Genomic DNA, 23,178 nt, shown 5'->3' with positions numbered 1-23,178 from the left:
CTGCCCCATAGCTCCATGCTGCCCCATAGATTTCTGCCCCATAGATCCACCCCATAGATTCTGCCCCATAGCTCTGCCTTATAGCTGCATGCTGCCCCATAGATTCTGCCCCATAGATCCGTGCTGCCCCATAGATTCTGCCCCATAGATCCTCCCCATAGCTCTGCCCCATAGCTCCGAGCTGCCCCATAGATCCTGCCCCGTAGATTTCTGCCCCATAGATCCCTGCTGCCCCATAGATCCCTGCTGCCCCATAGATTTCAGCCCCATAGCTCTCCCTGCCCCACAGCTCTGCCCCATAGATCCGTACTGCCCCATAGATCCGTGCCCCATAGCTCTACTACCCTATAGCTACAGCCGGACCCACAGCTCTGCCCCATAGATTCTGCCCCATAGATCCGTGCCCCATAGCTCTACTAGCACTATAGGTACAGCCGGACCCACAGCTCTGCCCCATAGATCTCCCTGCCCCATAGATCCGTGCCCCATAGATCCGTGCTGTCCCATAGGTCTGTCCTGCCCCATAGATTCGTGCCCCATAGCTCTCCCTGCCCTATAGCTACAGCCGGACCCACAGATTCTGCCCCATAGATCTCTGCTCCCCATATATCCGTGCTGCCCCATAGATCCGTGCTGCCCCATAGATCCGTGCCCCATAGATGCGTGCTGCCCCATAGCTCTGCCCCATAGCTCTGCCCCATAGATCCGTGCCCCATAGCTCTCCCTGACCTATAGCTACAGCCGGACCCACAGCTCTGCCCCACAGCTTTCCCTGCCCCATAGATCCGTGCTGCCCCATAGATCCAAGCTGCCCCATAGATCCTGCCCCATAGCTCTCCCAGCCCTATAGCTACAGCTGGACCCGCAGCTCTGCCCCATAGATCCGTGCTGCCCCATAGATTTCTGCCCCATAGATTCTGCTCCATAGCTCCATGCTGCCCCATAGCTCTGCCCCATAGATCCGTGCTGCCCCATAGATCCCTGCCCCATAGATGCGTGCTGCCCCATAGCTCTGCCCCATAGCTCTGCCCCATAGATCCCTGCCCCATAGCTCCGTGCTGCCCCATAGATGCTGCCCCATAGATTCACCCCATGGCTGCCCCATAGATTTCTGCCCCATAGATCTCAGCTGCCCCATAGATTTCTGCCCCATAGCTCTACAAGCCCTATAGCTACAGCTAGATCCACAGTTCTGCCCCATAGATTCTGCCCCATAGATCCGTGCCCCATAGCTCTCCCTACCCTATAGCTACAGCCGGACCCACAGCTCTGCCCCATAGATTCTGCCCCATAGATCCGTGCTGCCCCATAGCTCTGCCCCATAGATTCTGCCCCATAGCTCCATGCTGCCCCATAGATTTCTGCCCCATAGATCCACCCCATAGATTCTGCCCCATAGCTCTGCCTTATAGCTGCATGCTGCCCCATAGATTCTGCCCCATAGATCCTCCCCATAGCTCTGCCCCATAGCTCCGAGCTGCCCCATAGATCCTGCCCCATAGATTCTGCCCCGTAGATTTCTGCCCCATAGATCCCTGCTGCCCCATAGATTTCTGGCCCATAGATTCTGCTCCATAGCTCCATGCTGCCCCATAGCTCTGCCCCATAGATCCACCCCGTAGATTCTGCCCCATAGATTTCTGCCCCATAGATCCATGCTGCCCCATAGATCCGTGCTGCCCCATAGATTTCAGCCCCATAGCTCTCCCTGCCCCATAGCTCTGCCCCATAGATCCGTGCCCCATAGCTCTACTAGCACTGTAGGTACAGCCGGACCCACAGCTCTGCCCCATAGATCCGTGCTGCCCCATAGATCTGCCCCATAGATTCTGCCCCATAGATCCGTGCCCCATAGCTCTCCCTACCCTATAGCTACAGCCGGACCCACAGCTCTGCCCCATAGATTTCTGCCCCATAGATCTGTGCTGCCCCATAGATCCACCCCATAGATTTCGCCCCATAGCTCTGCCCCATAGATCCTGCCCCACAGCTCTGCCCCATAGATCCTGCCCCATAGATTCCGCCCCATAGATTCTGCCCCATAGCTCCATGCTACCCCATAGATTTCTGCCCCATAGATCCACCCCATAGATTCTGCCCCATAGCTCTGCCTTATAGATCCATGCTGCCCCATAGATTCTGCCCCATAGATCCGTGCTGCCCCATAGATTTCTGCCCCATAGATTCACCCCATAGATCCTGCCCCATAGATCCGTGCTGCCCCATAGATTTCTGCCCCATAGATTCCGCCCCATAGATTCCGCCCCATAGATTTCTGCCCCATAGATTCTGCCCCACAGCTCTGCCCCATAGATCCGTGCTGCCCCATAGATTCTACCCCATAGATTCCGCCCCATAGATTCCACCCCATAGATTCCGCCCCATAGATCCACCCCATAGATCCACCCCATAGATTCCGCCCCATAGATTCTGCCCCATAGATTCCACCCCATAGATTCCGCCCCATTGATTCTGCCCCATAGATCCGTGCTGCCCCATAGATTCTGCCCCATAGATTCTGCCCCATAGATCCACCCCATAGATCCTACCCCATAGATCCACCCCATAGATTCCGCCCCATAGATTCCACCCCATAGATTCTGCCCCATAGATTCCACCCCATAGATTCCGCCCCATTGATTCTGCCCCATAGATCCGTGCTGCCCCATAGATTCTGCCCCATAGATTCTGCCCCATAGATCCACCCCATAGATCCTACCCCATAGATCCACCCCATAGATTCCGCCCCATAGATTCTGCCCCATAGATTTGCCCCATAGATTCCGCCCCATAGATTCTGCCCCATAGATTCTGCCCCATAGATCCGTGCTGCCCCATAGATTCTGCCCCATAGATCCACCCCATAGATTCCGCCCCATAGATTCTGCCCCATAGATTCTGCCCCATAAGTGCCCCCCCCCCCCCCCCATAATTTTGGGTGTAAAAGCGGCGTTTTTTGGTTTCTTACCTCCGGATTTTGGCCCCTTTTCGTTTTGGGCTGAAAAACGGCGATTTTGGTTAAAATGGGGTTTGGGGGGAAAAATGGGGATTTTGGGGTCCAAAAAATGAAAGATTTGGGGTTAAAAATGGGGAAAATGGGTCAAAAATGCGGATTTTGGGGGGAAAAATTGGAATTTTGGGGTGAAAAATGGGGATTTTGGTTAAAATGGGGTTTGGGGGGAAAAATGGGGATTTTGGGTCAAAAAATGGCGATTTGGGGTCAGAATTGGGGAAAATGGGTGAAAAATGGGGATTTTGGGGGAAAAAAAAAGTGAAATTTTGGGGTGAAAAATGGGGATTTTGGGGTCAAACGTTGGGGGAAATTTGGGGGGAAAACGGCGATTTTGGGTCAAAAAATGGGGATTTTGGGGTCTGTAAATGGAGATTTTTGGGAAAAGGATGAGAGATTTGGGGTCAAAAATGCGGATTTTGGGTCAAAATTGGGGAATATGGGTGAAAAATGGGGATTTTGGGGGGAAAAAATGAGGATTTTGGGGTGAAAAATGGCGATTTTGGTTAAAATGAGATTTGGGGTGAAAAATGGGGATTTTGGGTCAAAAAATGGAGGATTTTGGGTGAAAAATGGGGATTTTGGGTCGAAATTGGGTCAAAAATGGGGATTTTGGGGGAAAAAAGTGAAATTTTGGGGTGAAAAATGGCGATTTTGGGGAAAAAAGTTGAAATTTGGGGGTGAAAAATGGCGATTTTGGTTAAAATGGGGTTTGGGGTGAAAAATGGGGATTTTGGGTCAAAAAAATGGAGGATTTTGGGTGAAAAATGGGAATTTTGGGTCGAGATTGGGTCAAAAATGGGGATTTTGGGGGAAAAATTGGAATTTTGGGGTGAAAAATGGCGATTTTGGGGGAAAAAAGTTGAAATTTGGGGGTGAAAAATGGTGATTTTTGTTAAAATGAGATTTGGGGTCAAAAATGGGGATTTTGGGTCAAAAAAATGGAGGATTTTGGGTGAAAAATGGGAATTTTGGGTCGAGATTGGGTCAAAAATGGGGATTTTGGGGGAAAAATTGGAATTTTGGGGTGAAAAATGGCGATTTTGGGGGAAAAAAGTTGAAATTTGGGGGTGAAAAATGGTGATTTTTGTTAAAATGAGATTTGGGGTCAAAAATGGGGATTTTGGGTCAAAAAAATGGAGGATTTTGGGTGAAAAATGGGAATTTTGGGTCGAGATTGGGTCAAAAATGGGGATTTTGGGGGAAAAATTGGAATTTTGGGGTGAAAAATGGCGATTTTGGGGGAAAAAAGTTGAAATTTGGGGGTGAAAAATGGTGATTTTTGTTAAAATGAGATTTGGGGTCAAAAATGGGGATTTTGGGTCAAAAAAATGGAGGATTTGTGGTTAAAAATGGGGATTTTGGGTCAAAATTGGGGAAAATGGGTCAAAAATGGGGATTTTGGGGGGGAAAAAAGTGGAATTTTGGGGTGAAAAATGGCGATTTTGGGGGAAAAAAGTTGAAATTTGGGGGTGAAAAATGGCGATTTTGGTTAAAATGGGGTTTGGGGGAAAAATGGGGATTTTGGGTCAAAAAAATGAAAGATTTGGGGTTAAAAATGGGGAAAATGGGTCAAAAATGCGGATTTTGGGGGGAAAAATGGGATTTTTGGGGTGAAAAATGGCGATTTTGGTTAAAATGGGGTTTGGGGTGAAAAATGGGGATTTTGGGTCAAAAAATGGAGGATTTTGGGTGAAAAATGGGGATTTTGGGTCGAAATTGGGTCAAAAATGGGGATTTTGGGGGGAAAAAGTGAAAATTTGGGGTGAAAAATGGCGATTTTGGGGGAAAAAAGTTGAAATTTGGGGTGAAAAATGGCGATTTTGGTTAAAATGGGGTTTGGGGTGAAAAATGGGGATTTTGGGTCAAAAAATGGAGGATTTTGGGTGAAAAATGGGGATTTTGGGTCAAAATTGGGGAAAATGGGTGAAAAATGGGGATTTTGGGGGGAAAAAATGGGAATTTTGGGGTGAAAAATGGGGATTTTGGGTCAAAAAAATGGAGGATTTTGGGTGAAAAATGGGAATTTGGGGTCGAAATTGGGTCAAAAATGGGGATTTTGGGGGAAAAAAGTGAAATTTTGGGGGTGAAAAATGGGGATTTTGGGGGAAAAAAGTTGAAATTTGGGGGTGAAAAATGGCGATTTTGGTTAAAATGGGGTTTGGGGGGAAAAATGGGGATTTTGGGTCAAAAAAATGGAGGATTTTGGGTGAAAAATGGGAATTTTGGGTCGAGATTGGGTCAAAAATGGGGATTTTGGGGGAAAAAAGTTGAAATTTGGGGGTGAAAAATGGTGATTTTTGTTAAAATGAGATTTGGGGTGAAAAATGGGGATTTTGGGTCAAAAAATGGGGATTTTGGGTCAAAAAATGGAGGATTTGGGTCAAAATGGGGGCATTTGGGTCAATAGAGGAAAAAATGGGTGAAAAATGTGAAGTTTTGGTCTGAAATGTTGAAATTTTGAGGTGAAAAACGGGGATTTTGGGTCAAAATGAGATTTGGGGTAAAAAATGGTGATTTTGGGGAAAAAAAGAGGAAAATTGGGGGTCAAAAATAGGAAATTTTGGTGCAAAATGCATCAATTTGAGTCTAAAATGGGAGATTTGGGTGAAAACGAGTCGTTTTTGGGGTGAAAAACAACGATTTTGGGTCTGAAAAAAAGGAGATTTTGGGTCAAAAATGCCCATTTTTGGTTAAAAGATGAACAAAAAAGAGATTTTGGGTCAAAAAACGGCGATTTTGCGGCCTCAAAATGGCAGATTTTGGTTAAAAATTGGATTGGAGGTGAAAAATGGCGATTTTGGTGAGCAGAAAAAATCCGATTTTGGGTTCAAAATGCCCATTTTTGGTTAAAAAGAGATTTTGGGTCGAAAAAGGGCGATTTTGGGACTCAAAAATGGTGATTTTGGGTCAAAAGGAGAAGAGATTTTGGGTCAAAAAAGGCGATTTTGGGTTAAAAGCAGAAAATGTGGATCTTGCCTTGAGATTTTGGGTGAAAAAAAGGCGATTTTGGGTGAAAAAAAGGTGATTTTAAGGCCCCAAAATGGCGATTTTTGGTTAAAAAGAAGAAAGGAGATTTTGGGTCAAAAAAATGCAATTTTGGAGTCCCCAAAATGGCGATTTTTGGTCAAAGAAAATGGAGATTTGGGGTCAAAATGTGGGAAGAGATTTGGGGTGAAAAAACGCCGATTTTGGGTGAAAAAAGGCGATTTTTAGGCATCCAAAATAGCGATTTTTAGTCGCGTTGAATCCGTGCTGTTTTGGGTGAAAAAACGGCGATTTTGGGTCCCCAAAAATGGCGATTTTTGGTCAAAAATGTTTAAGGATCCATAATGGTGGATTTTGGTCAAAGAAAAGAGAGATTTTTGGGTGAAAAAACGGTGATTTTAGGACCCCAAAATGGCGATTTTTGGTGAAAAAGAAAAAAGGAGATTTTGGGTTAAAAAACGGCGATTTTGGGTCCCCAAAAATGGCGATTTTTGGTCAGAAATGTTTAGGGATCCATAATGGTGGATTTTGGTCAAAGAAAAGAGAGATTTTTGGGTGAAAAAACGGTGATTTTAGGACCCCAAAATGGCGATTTTTGGTTAAAAAGAAAAAAGGAGATTTTGGGTCAAAAAACGGCGATTTTGGGTCAAAAAAGAAAAGAGATTTTGGGTCAAAAATGGAGATTTTTGATACAGAAGAAGAATTTGGGTCAAAAAAAGGCGATTTTTGGTTAAAAAGAAAAGAAATTCGGGGTCAAAAATGCCGATTTTGGGGGAAAAAAGGCGATTTTTAGGCATCCAAAATAGCGATTTTTGGTCGCGTTGAATCCGTGCTGTTTTGGGTGAAAAAACGGCGATTTTGGGTCCCCAAAAATGGCGATTTTTGACACTGAGAACCGCCCCCAAAATCCCCCAATACCAAAATTGTCCAAAAAGGCCCAAATTGACCGAAAATGGTGACGAAATTTGACCAAATTTGGGCAAAATTCACCCAAAATCGAAGACGAAGGAGGAGAAAAGAAAAAACCCAAAATCTCCATTTTTGGACCCCAAAAATCCCCAAATTTGGGCAAATTTCGGAAGGTCAGAACTTGCATTTTTTGTTCAGTGCAAAAAAAACCGAATTTGACCAAAATTTGGAAATTTAAAGTTTAAATTTTGGGTGAAAAAAGCCCAAATTTGGGCAAATTTCAGAAGGTCAAAATTTGAAGTTTTTGTTCAGTGCAAAAAACCCAAAATTTGGGAAATTTAAAGTTTGAATTTTGGGTCAAAAAGCCCCAAATTTGGGCAAATTTCAGAATCTCAAAAATTTGCTTTTTTTGTTCAGAGCAAAAAAAACCAAATTTGACCAAAATTTGGAAATTTAAAGCTTGAATTTTGACCCAAAAAAGCCCAAATTTGGGCAAATTTCAGCAGCTCAAAAATTTGAATTTTTGTTCAGTGCAAAAAACCCAAAATTTGGGAAATTTAAAGTTTGAATTTTGGGTGAAAAAAGCCCAAATTTGGGCAAATTTCAGCAGCTCAAAAATTCGCAATTTTTTCAGTGCCAAAAACCCGAAATTTGACCAAAATTTAAAATTTTAAAGTTCGAATTTGGGGTGAAAAAAACCCAAATTTGGGCAATTTTCAAAAATCTCCATTTTCATTTTGATTCAAAACCCCCAAATTTGATCATTTTTAAAAATAGATGTAAAAAAAAAAAACCGAAATTTGACCAAAAATCGCAATTTTAAACTTCGAATTTTGGGTGAAAAAAGCCCAAATTTGACCAAATTTTGGAATTTTGAAGTTGGAATTTTGGGTGAAAAAAGCCCAAATTTGGGCAATTTTCAAAAATCTCCATTCTTATTTTGAGTCAAAAACCGAAAATTTGATCATTTTTAAAAATAGGTGTAAAAAAAAAACCGAAATTTGACCAAAAATCGCAATTTTAAACTTTGAATTTTGGGTGAAAAAAGCCCAAATTTGACCAAAATTTAAAATTTTAAAGTTGGAATTTTGGGTGAAAAAAGCCCAAATTTGGGCAATTTTCAAAAATCTCCATTTTCATTTTGAGTCAAAACCCCCAAATTTGATCATTTTTAAAAATAGGTGTAAAAAAAAAAACCGAAATTTGTCCAAAATTTGGAAATTTAAACTTCGAATTTTGGGTGAAAAAATCCCAAATTTGGGCAAATTTTCCAAAATCTCCATTTTCGTTTTTCGCCCATTTTGAAACCCGTCGCCATTCCCTTAATTAAACACCCCTAATTAACCGACCCCCCCCCTTCTTAATTAACGCCCCCCGATTAATTACTTAACCGCCATCTTTGTTAATTAACCCCTCCTAATTAACCCACGCTCTGACTGCAGCGTCGCCTTTTAATTACCTTAATTACCCCATCAACCTCCTTCCTACCCCCACCCCCTAATGAACACCCCCTTAATTAACGTAATTAACGCCCCCTTAATTAACCTAATTAACATCCACTCTTAATTAACGGCTCCTAATTAACAGTTTTGCTGCACCCACATTGACCGCAACCCCCGTCACCTTCTGGTTCCTTCCCCCTCCCCTTAATTAACAGCCATGATTAATTAATTTACCCCCCTCTTTAATTAACCCTCCTCTTCATTAACCCTTCCTCTTAATGAATACCCCTCTTGATTAACCCGTTCTCTTAATTAACCCCTCCTAATTAACCACGATGTTCTCTCACTCTGACTGTAGCAACACCACCACCTCCTCCCTCCCCCCCTTAATTAACATCCCTACTAATTAACCTCCCTTCTTAATTAACCTTCCCCTTAATTAACCCCTTCTATTACTTAACAACCCCCGTAATTAATACCCCCTCTTAATTAACGCCTCCTAATTAACCACGTTGTTCTCCAACACTTCTCTCACTCTGCCTGTAACAACACTGACACCTCCTCCCTCTCCCCCTTAATTAACACTCCTAACTAATTAGCCCCCCTTCTTAATAAACCCTCCTCTTAATTAACCCCTCCTCTTAATGAACACCCCTCTTAATTAACCCATTCTCTTAATTAACCCCTCTTAATTAACCACGATGTTTTCCAATGCTGCTCTCATTCTGACTGTAGCAACAGCGTCACACCATCACTCTCCCCCTGTTAATTAACGCCCCCAGTTAATTAACCCCCTTTCTTAATTAACCCTCCTCTCAACTAACCTTTCCTCTTACTTAACACCCCTCTTAATTAACCCGTTCTCTTAATTAACCCCTCCTAATTAACCACGTTGTTCTCCAACACTTCTCTCACTCTGACTGTAGCAACACTGACACTTCCTTCCTCCCCCCCTTTAATTAACACTCCTAACTAATTAACCCCCTATCTTAATTAACCCTCCTCTTAATTAACCCTTCCTCTTACTTAACACCCCTCTTAATTAACACCTCCTCTTAATTTACCTCTCCTAATTAACCACGATGTTCTCCAATGCTGCTCTCCCTCTGACTGTAGCAACAGCGTCACATCCTCCTCCCTCCCCCCCTTAATTAACATCCCTACTAATTAACCTCCCATCTTAATTAACTATCTTCTTAATTAACCCCTCCTCTTAATGAACACCCCTCTTAATTAACCTGCCCTCTTAATTAACCCCTCCTAATTAACCACGATGTTTTCCAATGCTGCTCTCACTCTGACTGTAGCAACACCACCACCTCCTCCCTCTCCCCCTTAATTAGCTCCCCAGTTAATTAACCCCCTTTCTTAATTAACCCTCCTCTTAATTAACCCTTCCTCTTAATGAACACCTCTCTTAATTAACCCTCTCCTAATTAACCACAATGTCCTCCCAGGCTGAACCCACTTCGACTGTAGCATCGCCGTCACCTTTGGGTTCCTTCCCCCCTCCTCATAATTAACACCCCAACTAATTAACCCCTCCTCTTAATTAACACCCCCTTAATTAACCTCCACTCTTAACTAACGCCCGCAATTAATGAGCCTCTCCTAATTAACCCCTAATTAACACCCACTTCGACTGTAGCATTGTTGTCACCTTTGGGTTCCTTCCCCCCTCCTCATAATTAACACCCCAACTAATTAACCCCTCCTCTTAATTAACACCCCCTTAATTAACCTCCACTCTTAACTAACGCCCGCAATTAATGAGCCTCTCCTAATTAACCCCTAATTAACACCCACTCCGACCGTAGCGACGCCGTCACCTCCAACTGTCTCATCACCTTCCTCCACCCCCCCTTAATTAACACTCCCAACTAATTGACCCCCCATCTTCAGCACCCCCCCCCCCTTAATTAACTCCTCCTCCTCATTAACATCCCCTAATTAACCACCGTATCCCACAGTCCTCCCCTGTTTCTCCCCCTCTGATTGCAGCGGCGACGACGACGACCCCCGGATTCCCTCCTCGTTCTTCTCCCCTAATTAACACCCCCCACCCCCAAATTAATTAACGCCCCCAACTAATTAACCTCTCTTAATTACCCACAGTTCCTGAGAGCGGGCCGACGTTGTACCCCCTCACCCCCTACTGTAGTCACGTTGAGGGTGACACCAACGTCACCATCGGCTTCCTCGTCACCTCCTTCATTCCCCCGCCTGTCAGCGTCACCTGCGCTACAGTCGGAAGCCCTGTGGAAACAACTCTGCCTGTTGTCACCTCCGGTGGTTACTACAGCCTCACAACTGCTGTCACCCTGCCTCTGGAGGAGGCCTGTCACACTGAACTCACCTGTAGGGCTCAGCATGAGGCCACCGGCGCCAACGTCGTTGAGACCATCAGAGGGGAAGGTGAGTCTTGGTTGGGGGGTTCTTGGACTGTTGGTTGAGTGGCAGGTCCTCCAGGAGGGGAAAATGGTCCTCCAGGGGGTGAGGAGGTGAGGATGGTCCTCCAGGAGGGGAAAATGGTCCTCCAGGAGGTGAAAAGGTGTGGATGGTCCTCCAGGAGCTGAGGAAGTGTGGATGGTCCTCCAGGAGGTGAGGAAGTGTGGATGGTCCTCCAGGAGGGGAAAATGGTCCTCCAGGGGGTGAGGAGGTGAGGATGGTCCTCCAGGAGGGGAAAATGGTCCTCCAGGGGGTGAGGAGGTGAGGATGGTCCTCCAGGAGGGGAAAATGGTCCTCCAGGGGGTGAGGAGGTGAGGATGGTCCTCCAGGAGGGGAAAATGGTCCTCCAGGAGGTGAAGATGGTCCTCCAGGAGGAGTTTGAGTGTTGGTGGGGTGGGAGGTCCTCCAGGAGGTGAGGATGGTCCTCCAGGAGGGGAAAATGATCCTTCAGGAGGTGAGGAATTGACAATGGTCCTCCAGGAGGGGAAAATGGTCCTCCAGGAGGTGTGGATGGTCCTCCAGGGAGTGTGGATGGTCCTCCAGGAGGGGAAAATGGTCCTCCAGGGGGTGAGGAGGTGAGGATGGTCCTCCAGGAGGGGAAAATGGTCCTCCAGGAGGTGAAGATGGTCCTCCAGGAGGAGTTTGAGTGTTGGTGGGGTGGGAGGTCCTCCAGGAGGTGAGGATGGTCCTCCAGGTGGGGAAAATAGTCCTCCAAGGGGTGAGGAGGTGAGGATGGTCCTCCAGAAGGGGAAAATGGTCCTCCAGGGGGTGAGGAGGTGAGGATGGTCCTCCAGGAGGGGAAAATGGTCCTCCAGGGGGTGTGGAGGTGAGGATGGTCCTCCAGGAGGGGAAAATGGTCCTCCAGGAGGTGAGGAGGTGAGCATGGTCCTCCAGGAGGGGAAAATGGTCCTCCAGGAGGTGAGGAAGTGTGGATGGTCCTCCAGGAGGGGAAAATGGTCCTCCAGGAGGGGAAAGAGTGTTGGTGGGGTGGGAGGTCCTCCAGGAGGGGAAAATGGTCCTCCAGGAGGTGAGGAGTTGAAGATGGTCCTCCAGGAGGGGAAAATGGTCCTCCAGGAGGAGTTTGAGTGTTGGTGGGGTGGGAGGTGCTCCAGGAGTTGAGGATGGTCCTCCAGGAGGGGAAAATGGTCCTCCAGGAGGTGAGGAGGTGAGGATGGTCCTCCAGGATGTGAAAATGGTCCTCCAGGAGGGGAAAATGGTCCTCCAGGAGGGGAAAATGGTCCTCCAGGAGGTGAGGAGGTGAAGATGGTCCTCCTGGAGGGGAAAATGGTCCTCCAGGAGGTGAAGATGGTCCTCCTGGAGAGGAAAGATTGTTGGTGGGGTGGGAGGTCCTCCAGGAGGGGAAAATGGTCCTCCAAGGGGTGAGGAGGTGAGGATGGTCCTCCTGGAAGGGAAAATGGTCCTCCAGGAGGGGAAAATGGTCCTCCAAGGGGGGTGGATGGTCCTCCAGGAAGGGAAAATAGTCCTCCAGGATGTGAGAATGGTCCTCCAGGAGGGGAAAATGGTCCTCCAGGAGGTGAGGAGGTGAGGATGGTCCTCCAGGAGGGGAAAATGGTCCTCCAAGGGGGGTGGATGGTCCTCCAGGAGGGGAAAATGGTCCTCCAGGAGGGGAAAATGGTCCTCCAGGATGTGAGGAGGTGAGGATGGTCCTCCAGGAGGTGTTTGAGTGTTGGTGGGGTCGAATAGTGGCGATTTGGGGTCCAAAATGGAGATTTTTGGGGTCCTGAAAGGAAGATTTTAGGTCGAAATCTGACATTTTTGAGTCCAAACTGGAGATTTTAGGATCTGGACTGGAGATCTTGGCTCCGAATCTGACATTTTTTTGGGGTGCAAAACAGAGATTTTGGGCTCCAAACTGAGCATCTTTGCCTCCAAACTCGACATTTTTTTTTTTTTTTGGACATTTTTGAGTTGGAAAAAACGCATTTTTGGCACCCGAAGGTGAGAATTTGGGGGTGGAAAACACCCGGATTTTGGGTCCCTCTGCTCACCTTGGGGGTGTTGTCCATCTTTTGACCCCACAGATTTCTGCCCTGTACCCAACCCCCCAAAAGTGACCCTCCTGAGTGACCCCACCCAGGACGACCCCGAACGTCGCGTCCTCCTCCTGTGCCTGGTGGAGGACCTACAGTCGGCCGGTGCTAAAATCCAATGGTTGGTGGACGAGGAGGATCTGAACCCCGAGAGCGAAGAATCTGGTTGTTCCGACTGTTCTGGCGGAGGTGTGAAACAGTGGAGCCGTGTCAACGTCAGTCGGACGGCGTGGAATAGTGGGAAGGTGTTCAAATGTCGGGTGACCAATGGCGGTTTGGAGGGAGAGGCCACCATCAGCAACGGTTGTGAAGGTGAGGGGGGTTGGGGGGTTGGCGGGGGGAGGGTGGTTGGAGGACTTTGGGGGTGGTTGGAGGACTCGGGGGGCTGTTGGAGGACTCTGGGTTGAAGATGGAGGACTTTGGAGTTGGTTGGAGGACTTTGGGGGCTGTTGGAGGACTCTGGGGGCTGTTGGAGGACTCTGGGTTGAAGATGGAGGACTTTGGAGGTGGTTGGAGGACTTTGGAGTTGGTTGGAGGACTTTGGAGGTGGTTGGAGGACTTTGGGGGTGATTGGGGGACTCTGGGGGCGGTTGGAGGACTTTGGGGGTGGTTGGAGGACTCTGGGTGGAAGATGGAGGACTTTGGAGTCGGTTGGAGGACTTTGGAGGTGGTTGGAGGACTTTGGGGGTGGTTGGAGGACTCTGGGTGGAAGATGGAGGACTTTGGAGGTGGTTGGAGGACTCTGGGGGCTGTTGGAGGACTCTGGGTGGAAGATGGAGGACTTTGGAGTTGGTTGGAGGACTTTGGGGCTGGTTGGAGGACTCTGAGGGTGGTTGGAGGACTTTGGGGGCGGTTGGAGGACTCGGGGGGCTGTTGGAGGACTCTGGGTTGAAGATGGAGGACTTTGGGGTTGGTTGGAGGACTTTGGGGGCTGTTGGAGGACTCTGGGGGCTGTTGGAGGACTCTGGGTTGAAGATGGAGGACTTTGGAGGTGGTTGGAGGACTTTGGAGTTGGTTGGAGGACTTTGGAGGTGGTTGGAGGACTTTGGGGGTGATTGGGGGACTCTGGGGGCGGTTGGAGGACTTTGGGGGTGGTTGGAGGACTCTGGGTGGAAGATGGAGGACTTTGGAGTCGGTTGGAGGACTTTGGAGGTGGTTGGAGGACTTTGGGGGTGGTTGGAGGACTCTGGGTGGAAGATGGAGGACTTTGGAGGTGGTTGGAGGACTCTGGGGGCTGTTGGAGGACTCTGGGTGGAAGATGGAGGACTTTGGAGTTGGTTGGAGGACTTTGGGGCTGGTTGGAGGACTCTGAGGGTGGTTGGAGGACTTTGGGGGCGGTTGGAGGACTCTGGAAGTGGTTGGAGGACTTTGGGGTGAAGGTTGGGAGTGGTTGAAGGAGTTTGGGGGTGGTTGGAGGACTTTGGAGGTGATTGGAGGACTTGGGGGGTGGTTGGAGGACTCCGAGGGTGACTGGAGGAGTTTGGGGATGGTTGGGGTGGTGGGAGGACTTTGGGGGTGGTTGGAGGACTTAGGAGGTGACTGGAGGACTTTAGGGGTTGAAGGTTGGGGGTGGTTGGAGGACTTTGGGGGTGGTTGGAGGACTTTGGGGGTGGTGGGAGGACTTGGGGTGAAGGATGGAGGACTTTGAGACCCTTCTCCTAAAATATCCTAAATTCGATGGGAAAAACGGCCAAAAACGGGGGAAAATGACCCCAAATCCCCCCATTCTGCGGTGCTATTATGGGATGGGCATTGAGTGGGGTGCTATTATGGGATGGCCATAATACAACCCCCTGTACCCCCTCTCAGCAGCCCCCAAACTGGAGGTATTGCTGCTCCCCAAATCGTCCTCTAACGAACGGGAAAAACGACCCCAAAATGGGGGAAAACGGCCCCAAAATGACCCCAAATCACCCCAAATCCCCCCATTCTGCTGTGCTATTATGGGATGGGCATTGAGTGGGGTTCTATTATGGGATGGCCATAATACAACCCCCTGTAACCCTCTCAGCAGCCCCCAAACTGGAGGTATCCCTGCTCCCCAAATCGTCCTCTAACGAATGGGAAAAACGACCCCAAAATGGGGGAAAACGACCCCAAAATGACCCCAAATCCCCCCAAATCACCCCAAATCTCCCCATTCTGCTGTGCTATTATGGGATGGCCATAATAGGACCCCCTCCATCCCCCACAGATTACCCGAAGCTGGAAGTATCCCTTCTCCCCAAATCGTCCTCTAACGAACGGAAAAAACGACCCCAAAATGGGGGGAAAACGACCCCAAAATGCCCCAAAATCCCCCCAAATCCCCCCTATTATGGGATGGCCATAATACAACCCCCTCTGTACCCCCTCTCAGCAGCCCCTAAACTGGAGGTATCCCTGCTCCCCAAATCGTCCTCTAACGAACAGGAAAAACGGCCCCAAAATGGAGGAAAACGGCCCCAAAATGCCCCAAAATGCCCCAAAATCCCCCCAAATTCCCCCATTCTGCTGTGCTATTATGGGATGGGCATTGAGTGGGGTGCTATTATGGGATGGCCATAATACAACCCCTCATATCCCCCTCAGCAGCCCCCAATCTGGAGGTATCCCTGCTCCCCAAATCGTCCTCTAACGAACGGAAAAAACGACCCCAAAATGGGGGAAAATGACCCCAAAATGACCCCAAATCCCCCCAAATCACCCCAAATCTCCCCATTCTGCTGTGCTATTATGGGATGGCCATAATACAACCCCATGTAACCCCTTCAGCAGCCCCCAAACTGGAGGTATCCCTGCTCCCCAAATCGTCCTCTAACGAACAGGAAAAACGGCCCCAAAATGGAGGAAAACGGCCCCAAAATGCCCCAAAATGCCCCAAAATCCCCCCAAATTCCCCCATTCTGCTGTGCTATTATGGGATGGGCATTGAGTGGGGTGCTATTATGGGATGGCCATAATACAACCCCCTGTACCCCCTCTCAGCAGCCCCCAAACTGGAGGTATCCCTGCTCCCCAAATCGTCCTCTAACGAATGGGAAAAACGACCCCAAAATGGGGGAAAACGACCCCAAAATGACCCCAAATCACCCCAAATCGCCCCAAATCCCCCCATTCTGCTGTGCTATTATGGGATGGCCATAATAGGACCCCCTCCATCCCCCACAGATTACCCTAAGCTGGAAGTATCCCTTCTCCCCAAATCGTCCTCTAACGAACGGAAAAAACGACCCCAAAATGGGGGGAAAACGACCCCAAAATGCCCCAAAATCCCCCCAAATCCCCCCTATTATGGGATGGCCATAATACAACCCCCTCTGTACCCCCTCTCAGCAGACCCCAGTCTGGAAGTATCCCTGCTCCCCAAATCGTCCTCTAACGAACGGAAAAAACGACCCCAAAATGGGGGGAAAACGACCCCAAAATGCCCCAAAATCCCCCCAAATCCCCCCTATTATGGGATGGCCATAATACAACCCCCTCTGTACCCCCTCTCAGCAGACCCCAGTCTGGAAGTATCCCTGCTCCCCAAATCGTCCTCTAACGAACGGAAAAAACGACCCCAAAATGGGGGGAAAACGGCCCCAAAATGCCCCAAAATCCCCCCAAATCCCCCCTATTATGGGATGGCCATAATACAACCCCCTCTGTACCCCCTCTCAGCAGACCCCAGTCTGGAAGTATCCCTGCTCCCCAAATCGTCCTCTAACGAACGGAAAAAACGACCCCAAAATGGGGGGAAAACGACCCCAAAATGCCCCAAAATCCCCCCAAATCCCCCTTATTATGGGATGGCCATAATACAACCCCCTCTGTACCCCCTCTCAGCAGACCCCAGTCTGGAAGTATCCCTGCTCCCCAAATCGTCCTCTAACGAACGGAAAAAACGACCCCAAAATGGGGGGAAAACGGCCCCAAAATGCCCCAAAATCCCCCCAAATCCCCCCTATTATGGGATGGCTATAATACAACCCCCTCTGTACCCCCTCTCAGCAGCTCCCAGTCTGGAAGTATCCCTTCTCCCCCCATCCCCGGAGGAGCTTTTCGTCAGTCACAACGCGACGGTGACGTGCGTGGTCAGCAACGTCGAGACCCCAGGGGGGGTCAGCATCTCATGGAAACGCAGCAGCGGGGCAGGGTTGGACGTCAGTCAGACGGAGGACAGACAGGCGGACGGCCGTTACACCGTCAGGAGCTTCCTGAGGGTCTGCGTGGAGGAATGGAACGGAGGGGAGGAGTTCGAGTGCGCGGTGGGGGTGGAGGAGGGGGAGGAGGTGAAGAAGAGCATCAGGAAGGATTTGGGTGAGTGGGGTTTTGGGGGGTTGTTTTTTTGGGGGGGGGGGTTGGGGGGGGTGGGGGTGGGGGGGGGAGGGGGGAAATGGGGGGGAAATGGGGGAAATTAGGAGAAAATGGGAGGAAATGGGAGGGAAATGGGAGGAAAATGGGGGAAATTAGGAGAAAATGGGAGGAAATGGGAGGAAATGGGGGGAAAATGGGAGGAAAATGGGGGGAAATGGGGGAAATTAGGAGAAAATGGGAGGGAAATGGGGGGGAAATGGGGGGGAAATGGGGGAAAATAGGAGAAAATGGGAGGAAATGGGGGGGAAATGGTGGGGAATGGGGGTGAAATGGGGGAAATGGGGGGGAAATGGGGGAAATTAGGAGAGAATGGGAGGAAATGGGGGGGAAATGGGGGGAAATGGGAGGAAAATGGGGGGAAATGGGGGGAATTAGGAGAAAATGGGAGGGAAATGGGGGGGAAATGGGGGGGAAATGGGGGAAATGGGGGGGAAATGGGGGGAGGAAGGGGGGAAAATGGGGGAAATTGGGAGAAAATGGGGGTGAAATGGGGGTGAAATGGGGGAAATGGGGGGGAAATGGGGGAAAATAGGAGAAAACGGGAGGAAATGGGGGGGAAATGGGGGGAAATGGGGGAAATGGGGGGGAAATGAGGGGAGAAAGGGGGGAAAATGGGGGGGAAATGGGGGAAATTAGGAGAAAATGGGAGGAAATGGGGGGGAAATGGGGGAAATGGGGGGGAAATGGGGGGAGGAAGGGGGGAAAATGGGGGAAATTGGGGGTGAAATGGGGGTGAAATGGGGGGAAATGGGGGAAATGGGGGAAATGGGGGGGAAATGGGGGAAATTAGGAGAAAATGGGAGGGAAATGGGGGGGAAATGGGGGGGAAATGGGGGAAATTAGGAGAAAATGGGAGGAAATGGGGGGGAAATGGGAGGAAAATGGGGGAAATGGGGGGGAAATGGGGGGAGAAAGGGGGGAGAAAGGGGGGAAATTGGGGGAAATTGGGAGAAAATGGGGGGAAATGGGGGGAGAAAGGGGGGAAAATGGGGGAAATTAGGAGAAAATGGGAGGAAATGGGGGGGAAATGGGAGGAAAATGGGGGGAAATGGGGGGGAAATGGGGGAAATTGGGAGGAAATGGGAGGAAAATGGGGTAAATTGGAGGAAAAAGGGAGGAAAATGGTGGAAATTCGTAGAAAATGGGGGTAAAATGGGGGGAAATGGGGGGAAATGGGGGAAATGAGGGGGGGAAAGGGAGGAAAATGGGGGAAATGGGGGGGAAAGGGAGGAAATGGGGGGAAATTCGGAGAATGGGGTGAAATGGGGGGGAAATGGGGGAGAAATGGGGGAAATGGGAGGAAATGGGAGGAAAATGGGGGAAATTAGGAGAAAATGGGAAGAAAATGGGGGGAGGAAATGGGGGAAAATTGGGGAAACTGGAAGGGAATTGGGGGGGAAGTTGGGAAAATTGGAGGGAAAAAGGGAGAAAAATGGGAGAAATTGGGGGAAAATGGGAAAACTGGGGGGCAAAAGGGGAGAAAATGGGGGGGAAATGGGGAAAATCAAAGGCAATCAAAGCCTTCTGAACACAAATAGGGATGAAATCCTGCAGAAAATTGGGCAGAAATGGCTCAAAATCAGGCAAACCATCTCAAAACAGGGCGCAAATATTGGAACACCAAAACCCAGCCAAAAAACGGCCCCAAAACTGCCATTTTTAACCCCAAATCTGCCTTTTTTCACCCTATATTCCATCCTCATTAGCAATCAAAGCCTTTTTGAGAGGAATAGAGATAAAAACCAACAGAAAATTGGGCAAAAATGGCTCAAAATCAGGCAAAAGCATCTCAAAATTGAACGCAAATCCCCATATACCAAAACCTAGCCAAAAAACTGCCCCAAATCTGCCATTTTTAACCCCAAATCTGCCATTTTTCACCCCAAATCTGCCTTTTTTCACCCTATATTCCATCCTCATTAGCAATCAAAGCTTTCTGACTACAAATAGGCATGAAATCCCACAGGAAATTGGGCAGAAATGGCTCAAAATCAGGCAAAAGCATCACGAAATCGAACGCAAACCCCCATACACCAAAACCTAGCCAAAAAACGGCCCCAAAACTGCCGTTTTTAACCCCAAATCTGCCTTTTTTCACCCTATATTCCATCCTCATTAGCAATCAAAGCCTCTTTGAGAGGAGCAGTGGCGAAATCCTCCAGAAAATTGGGCAAAAATGGCTCAAAATCAGGCAAACCATCTCGAAATGGGGCGCAAATTCCCATATACGAAAACCTGTCCAAAAAACTGCCCCAAAACTGCCATTTTTAACCCCAAATCTGCCTTTTTTCACCCTAAACTCCATCCTCATTAGCAATCAAAGCTTTTTGGAGAGGAATTGGGGCGAAATCCTGCAGCAAATTGGGCAAAAATGGCTCAAAATCAGGCAAACCATCTCGAAATGGGGCGCAAATCCCCATACACCAAAACCTGTCCAAAAAACGGCCCGAAAACTGCCATTTTTAACCCCAAATCTGCCTTTTTTCACCCTATATTCCATCCTCATTAGCAATCAAAGCCTTTTGAAGCAAAATAGGGATGAAATCCCACAGGAAATTGGGTAGAAATGGCTCAAAATCAGGCAAAAGCATCTCAGAATTGAACGCAAATCCCCATACACCAAAACCTAGCCAAAAAACTGCCCCAAATCTGACATTTTTAACCCCAAATCTGCCTTTTTTCACCCAATATTCCATCCTCATTAGCAATCAAAGCTTTCTGACTACAAATAGGGATGAAATCCCACAGGAAATTGGGCAGAAATGGCTCAAAATCAGGCAAAAGCATCACGAAATCGAACGCAAACCCCCATACACCAAAACCTAGCCAAAAAACGGCCCCAAAACTGCCGTTTTTAACCCCAAATCTGCCTTTTGTCACCCTATACTCCATCCTCATTAGCAATCAAAGCCTTTTTGAGAGGAATAGAGATAAAAACCCACAGAAAATTGGGCAAAAATGGCTCAAAATCAGGCAAACCATCTCGAAATGGGGCGCAAATCCCATATACCAAACCCTAGCCAAAAAACGGCCCCAAAGTAGCATTTTTTGTCCCCAAATCTGTGTTTTTCACCCTATACTCCATCCTCATTAGCAAGCAAAGCCTCTTTGAGAGGAATTGGGGCAAAATCCTGCAGCAAATTGGGCAGAAATGGCTCAAAATCAGGCAAAACCATCTCAAAATCGAACACAAACCCCAAACACCAAATCCTAGCCAAAAAACTGCCCCAAAACTGCCATTTTTAACCCCAAATCTGCCTTTTTTCACCCTAAACTCCATCCTCATTAGCAATCAAAGCTTCTTTGAGAGGAGCAGTGGCGAAATCCTGCAGCAAATTGGGCAAAAATGGCTCAAAATCAGGCAAAAGCATCTCAGAATTGAACGCAAATCTCCATACACCAAAACCTGTCCAAAAAACTGCCCCAAATCTGCCATTTTTAACCCCAAATCTGCCTTTTTTCACCCAATATTCCATCCCCATTAGCAATCAATGTCTCTTTGAGAGGAATTGGGGTGAAATCCTGCAGAAAATTGGGCAAAAATGGCTCAAAATCAGGCAAACCATCTCGAAATGGGGCGCAAATCCCCATATACCAAAACCTAGCCAGAAAACGGCCCCAAAACTGCCATTTTTAACCCCAAATCTGCCATTTTTAACCCCAAATCTGCCTTTTTTCACCCTATATTCCATCCTCATTAGCAATCAAAGCCTTTTGATGCAAAATAGGGATGAAATCCTGCAGAAAATTGGGCAAAAATGGCTCAAAATCAGGCAAACCATCTCGAAATGGGGCGCAAATCCCCATATACCAAAACCTAGCCAAAGAACTTCCCCAAAACTGCCGTTTTTAACCCCAAATCTGCCTTTTTTCACCCTATATTCCATCCTCATTAGCAATCAAAGCTTTCTGACTACAAATAGGGATGAAATCCCACAGGAAATTGGGCAGAAATGGCTCAAAATCAGGCAAAAGCATCTCAGAATTGAACGCAAATCTCCATACACCAAAACCTGTCCAAAAAACTGCCCCAAATCTGCCATTTTTAACCCCAAATCTGCCTTTTTTCACCCAATATTCCATCCTCATTAGCAATCAAAGCCTTTTGATGCAAAATAGGGATGAAATCCTGCAGAAAATTGGGCAAAAATGGCTCAAAATCAGGCAAACCATCTCGAAATGGGGCGCAAATCCCCATATACCAAAACCTAGCCAAAGAACTTCCCCAAAACTGCCGTTTTTAACCCCAAATCTGCCTTTTTTCACCCTATATTCCATCCTCATTAGCAATCAAAGCTTTCTGACTACAAATAGGGATGAAATCCCACAGGAAATTGGGCAGAAATGGCTCAAAATCAGGCAAAAGCATCTCAGAATTGAACGCAAATCTCCATACACCAAAACCTGTCCAAAAAACGGCCCCAAATCTGCCATTTTTAACCCCAAATCTGCCTTTTTTCACCCAATATTCCATCCTCATTAGCAATCAAAGCCTTTTGATGCAAAATAGGGATGAAATCCTGCAGAAAATTGGGCAAAAATGGCTCAAAATCAGGCAAACCATCTCGAAATGGGGCGCAAATCCCCATACACCAAAACCTAGCCAAAAAAACGGCCCCAAATCTGCCATTTTTAACCCCAAATCTGCCTTTTTTCACCCTAAACTCCATCCTCATTAGCAATCAAAGCCTCTTTGAGAGGAGCAGTGGCGAAATCCTGCAGCAAATTGGGCAAAAATGGCTCAAAATCAGGCAAACCATCTCGAAATGGGGCGCAAATCCCCATACACCAAAACCCAGCCAAAAAACTGCCCCAAATCTGCCATTTTTAACCCCAAATCTGCCTTTTTCCCCCCCAGATTCTCCTCTCCACGCCCCCTCCGTCTACATCTTCCCCCCCCCAGCCGAAGAATTATCCCTCCAAGAAACAGCAACCCTCACCTGCATGGCCACCTCCTTCCTCCCTTCTTCCATCCTCCTGACGTGGACGCAACAAAACCGCCCGGTTTCCACCCAAAATTATCTCAATTTTGGGCCGGTGAAAGACGGCGAATTTTTTAGCATTTACAGCAAATTGGTGATTCCTGTTTCCGATTGGCAAAGGGGAGACGTTTTCGGTTGCGTGGTCGGCCATGATGGCATCATCCCTTTGAATTTCATCCAGAAAAACATCGATAAAAGTGCCGGTAAAGCTTCTCACGTCAACGTTTCCGTCGTCCTCTCCGATTCCGACGTCACCTGTTATTAATTAAGCTCGTTAAGCCTTAATTAACTCCTCCCTCCCCCTCTCGTTACGTCAATAAAAGAGCCTGAAATCACACTTCCACCCCACCAAGAAAAAAAGAAGTGCTGATGGTTCGGGGGGTTCGGTTGCGGGGTTTCGGTTCGTCGCGGCCAACGAGGGGGGAGGAGGGGGTAATTAGCGGGGGTTGTTAATGAGGCTTGGGTTCAGCAGAGGGGTGAGGTGGATTCGGCCCCAAATTGGGTGATTTGAAGGCGGTTTGGAGCAGATTTTCCCCATTTCTGACCCAGTTTTTCCCCATTCTGACCCAATTTTCCCCATTCTGACCCATTTTTCCCCATTTTCCCCATTTCTGACCCATTTTTCCTCATTTCTGACCCATTTTCCCCATTTCTGACCCAATTTTCCCCATTTTTCCCCATTTCTGAACCAATTTCCCCATTCTGACCCATTTTTCCCCATTTTCCCCATTTCTGACCCATTTTTCCCATTTCTGAGCCAGTTTTCCCCATTTCTGACCCAATTTCCCCATTCTGACCCATTTTTCCCCATTTTTCCCCATTTCTGAACCAATTTCCCCATTCTGACCCATTTTTCCCCATTTTCCCCATTTCTGACCCATTTTTCCCATTTCTGAGCCAGTTTTCCCCATTTCTGACCCAATTTCCCCATTCTGACCCATTTTTCCCCATTTTCCACATTTTTAACCCAAGTTTCCCCATTTCTGACCCATTTTTCCCCATTTCTG

At 48.0% G+C, this 23,178-nt stretch overlaps 1 gene segment (V, D, J or C); it reads left to right on the top strand.

The window, feature by feature from the left end:
• Positions 1-8,684: 8,684 nt before the first annotated feature.
• Positions 8,685-22,508, top strand: LOC149913309 (Ig alpha chain C region-like). The segment is given in 5 exon segments: positions 8,685-8,703; positions 10,465-10,764; positions 12,840-13,160; positions 16,827-17,132; positions 22,048-22,508. Coding segments are annotated over 5 exon segments (1,335 nt in total).
• The last annotated feature ends 670 nt before the right edge of the window (positions 22,509-23,178 follow it).

Source organism: Phasianus colchicus, chromosome 39, assembly GCF_987193195.1.
Source record: "Phasianus colchicus chromosome 39, bPhaCol1.hap1.1, whole genome shotgun sequence".
Taxonomy (NCBI): Eukaryota; Metazoa; Chordata; class Aves; order Galliformes; family Phasianidae; genus Phasianus; species Phasianus colchicus.
The sequence above is the reverse complement of the archived record's forward strand: the minus strand, read 5'-3'. Positions and strand labels throughout refer to the sequence as shown.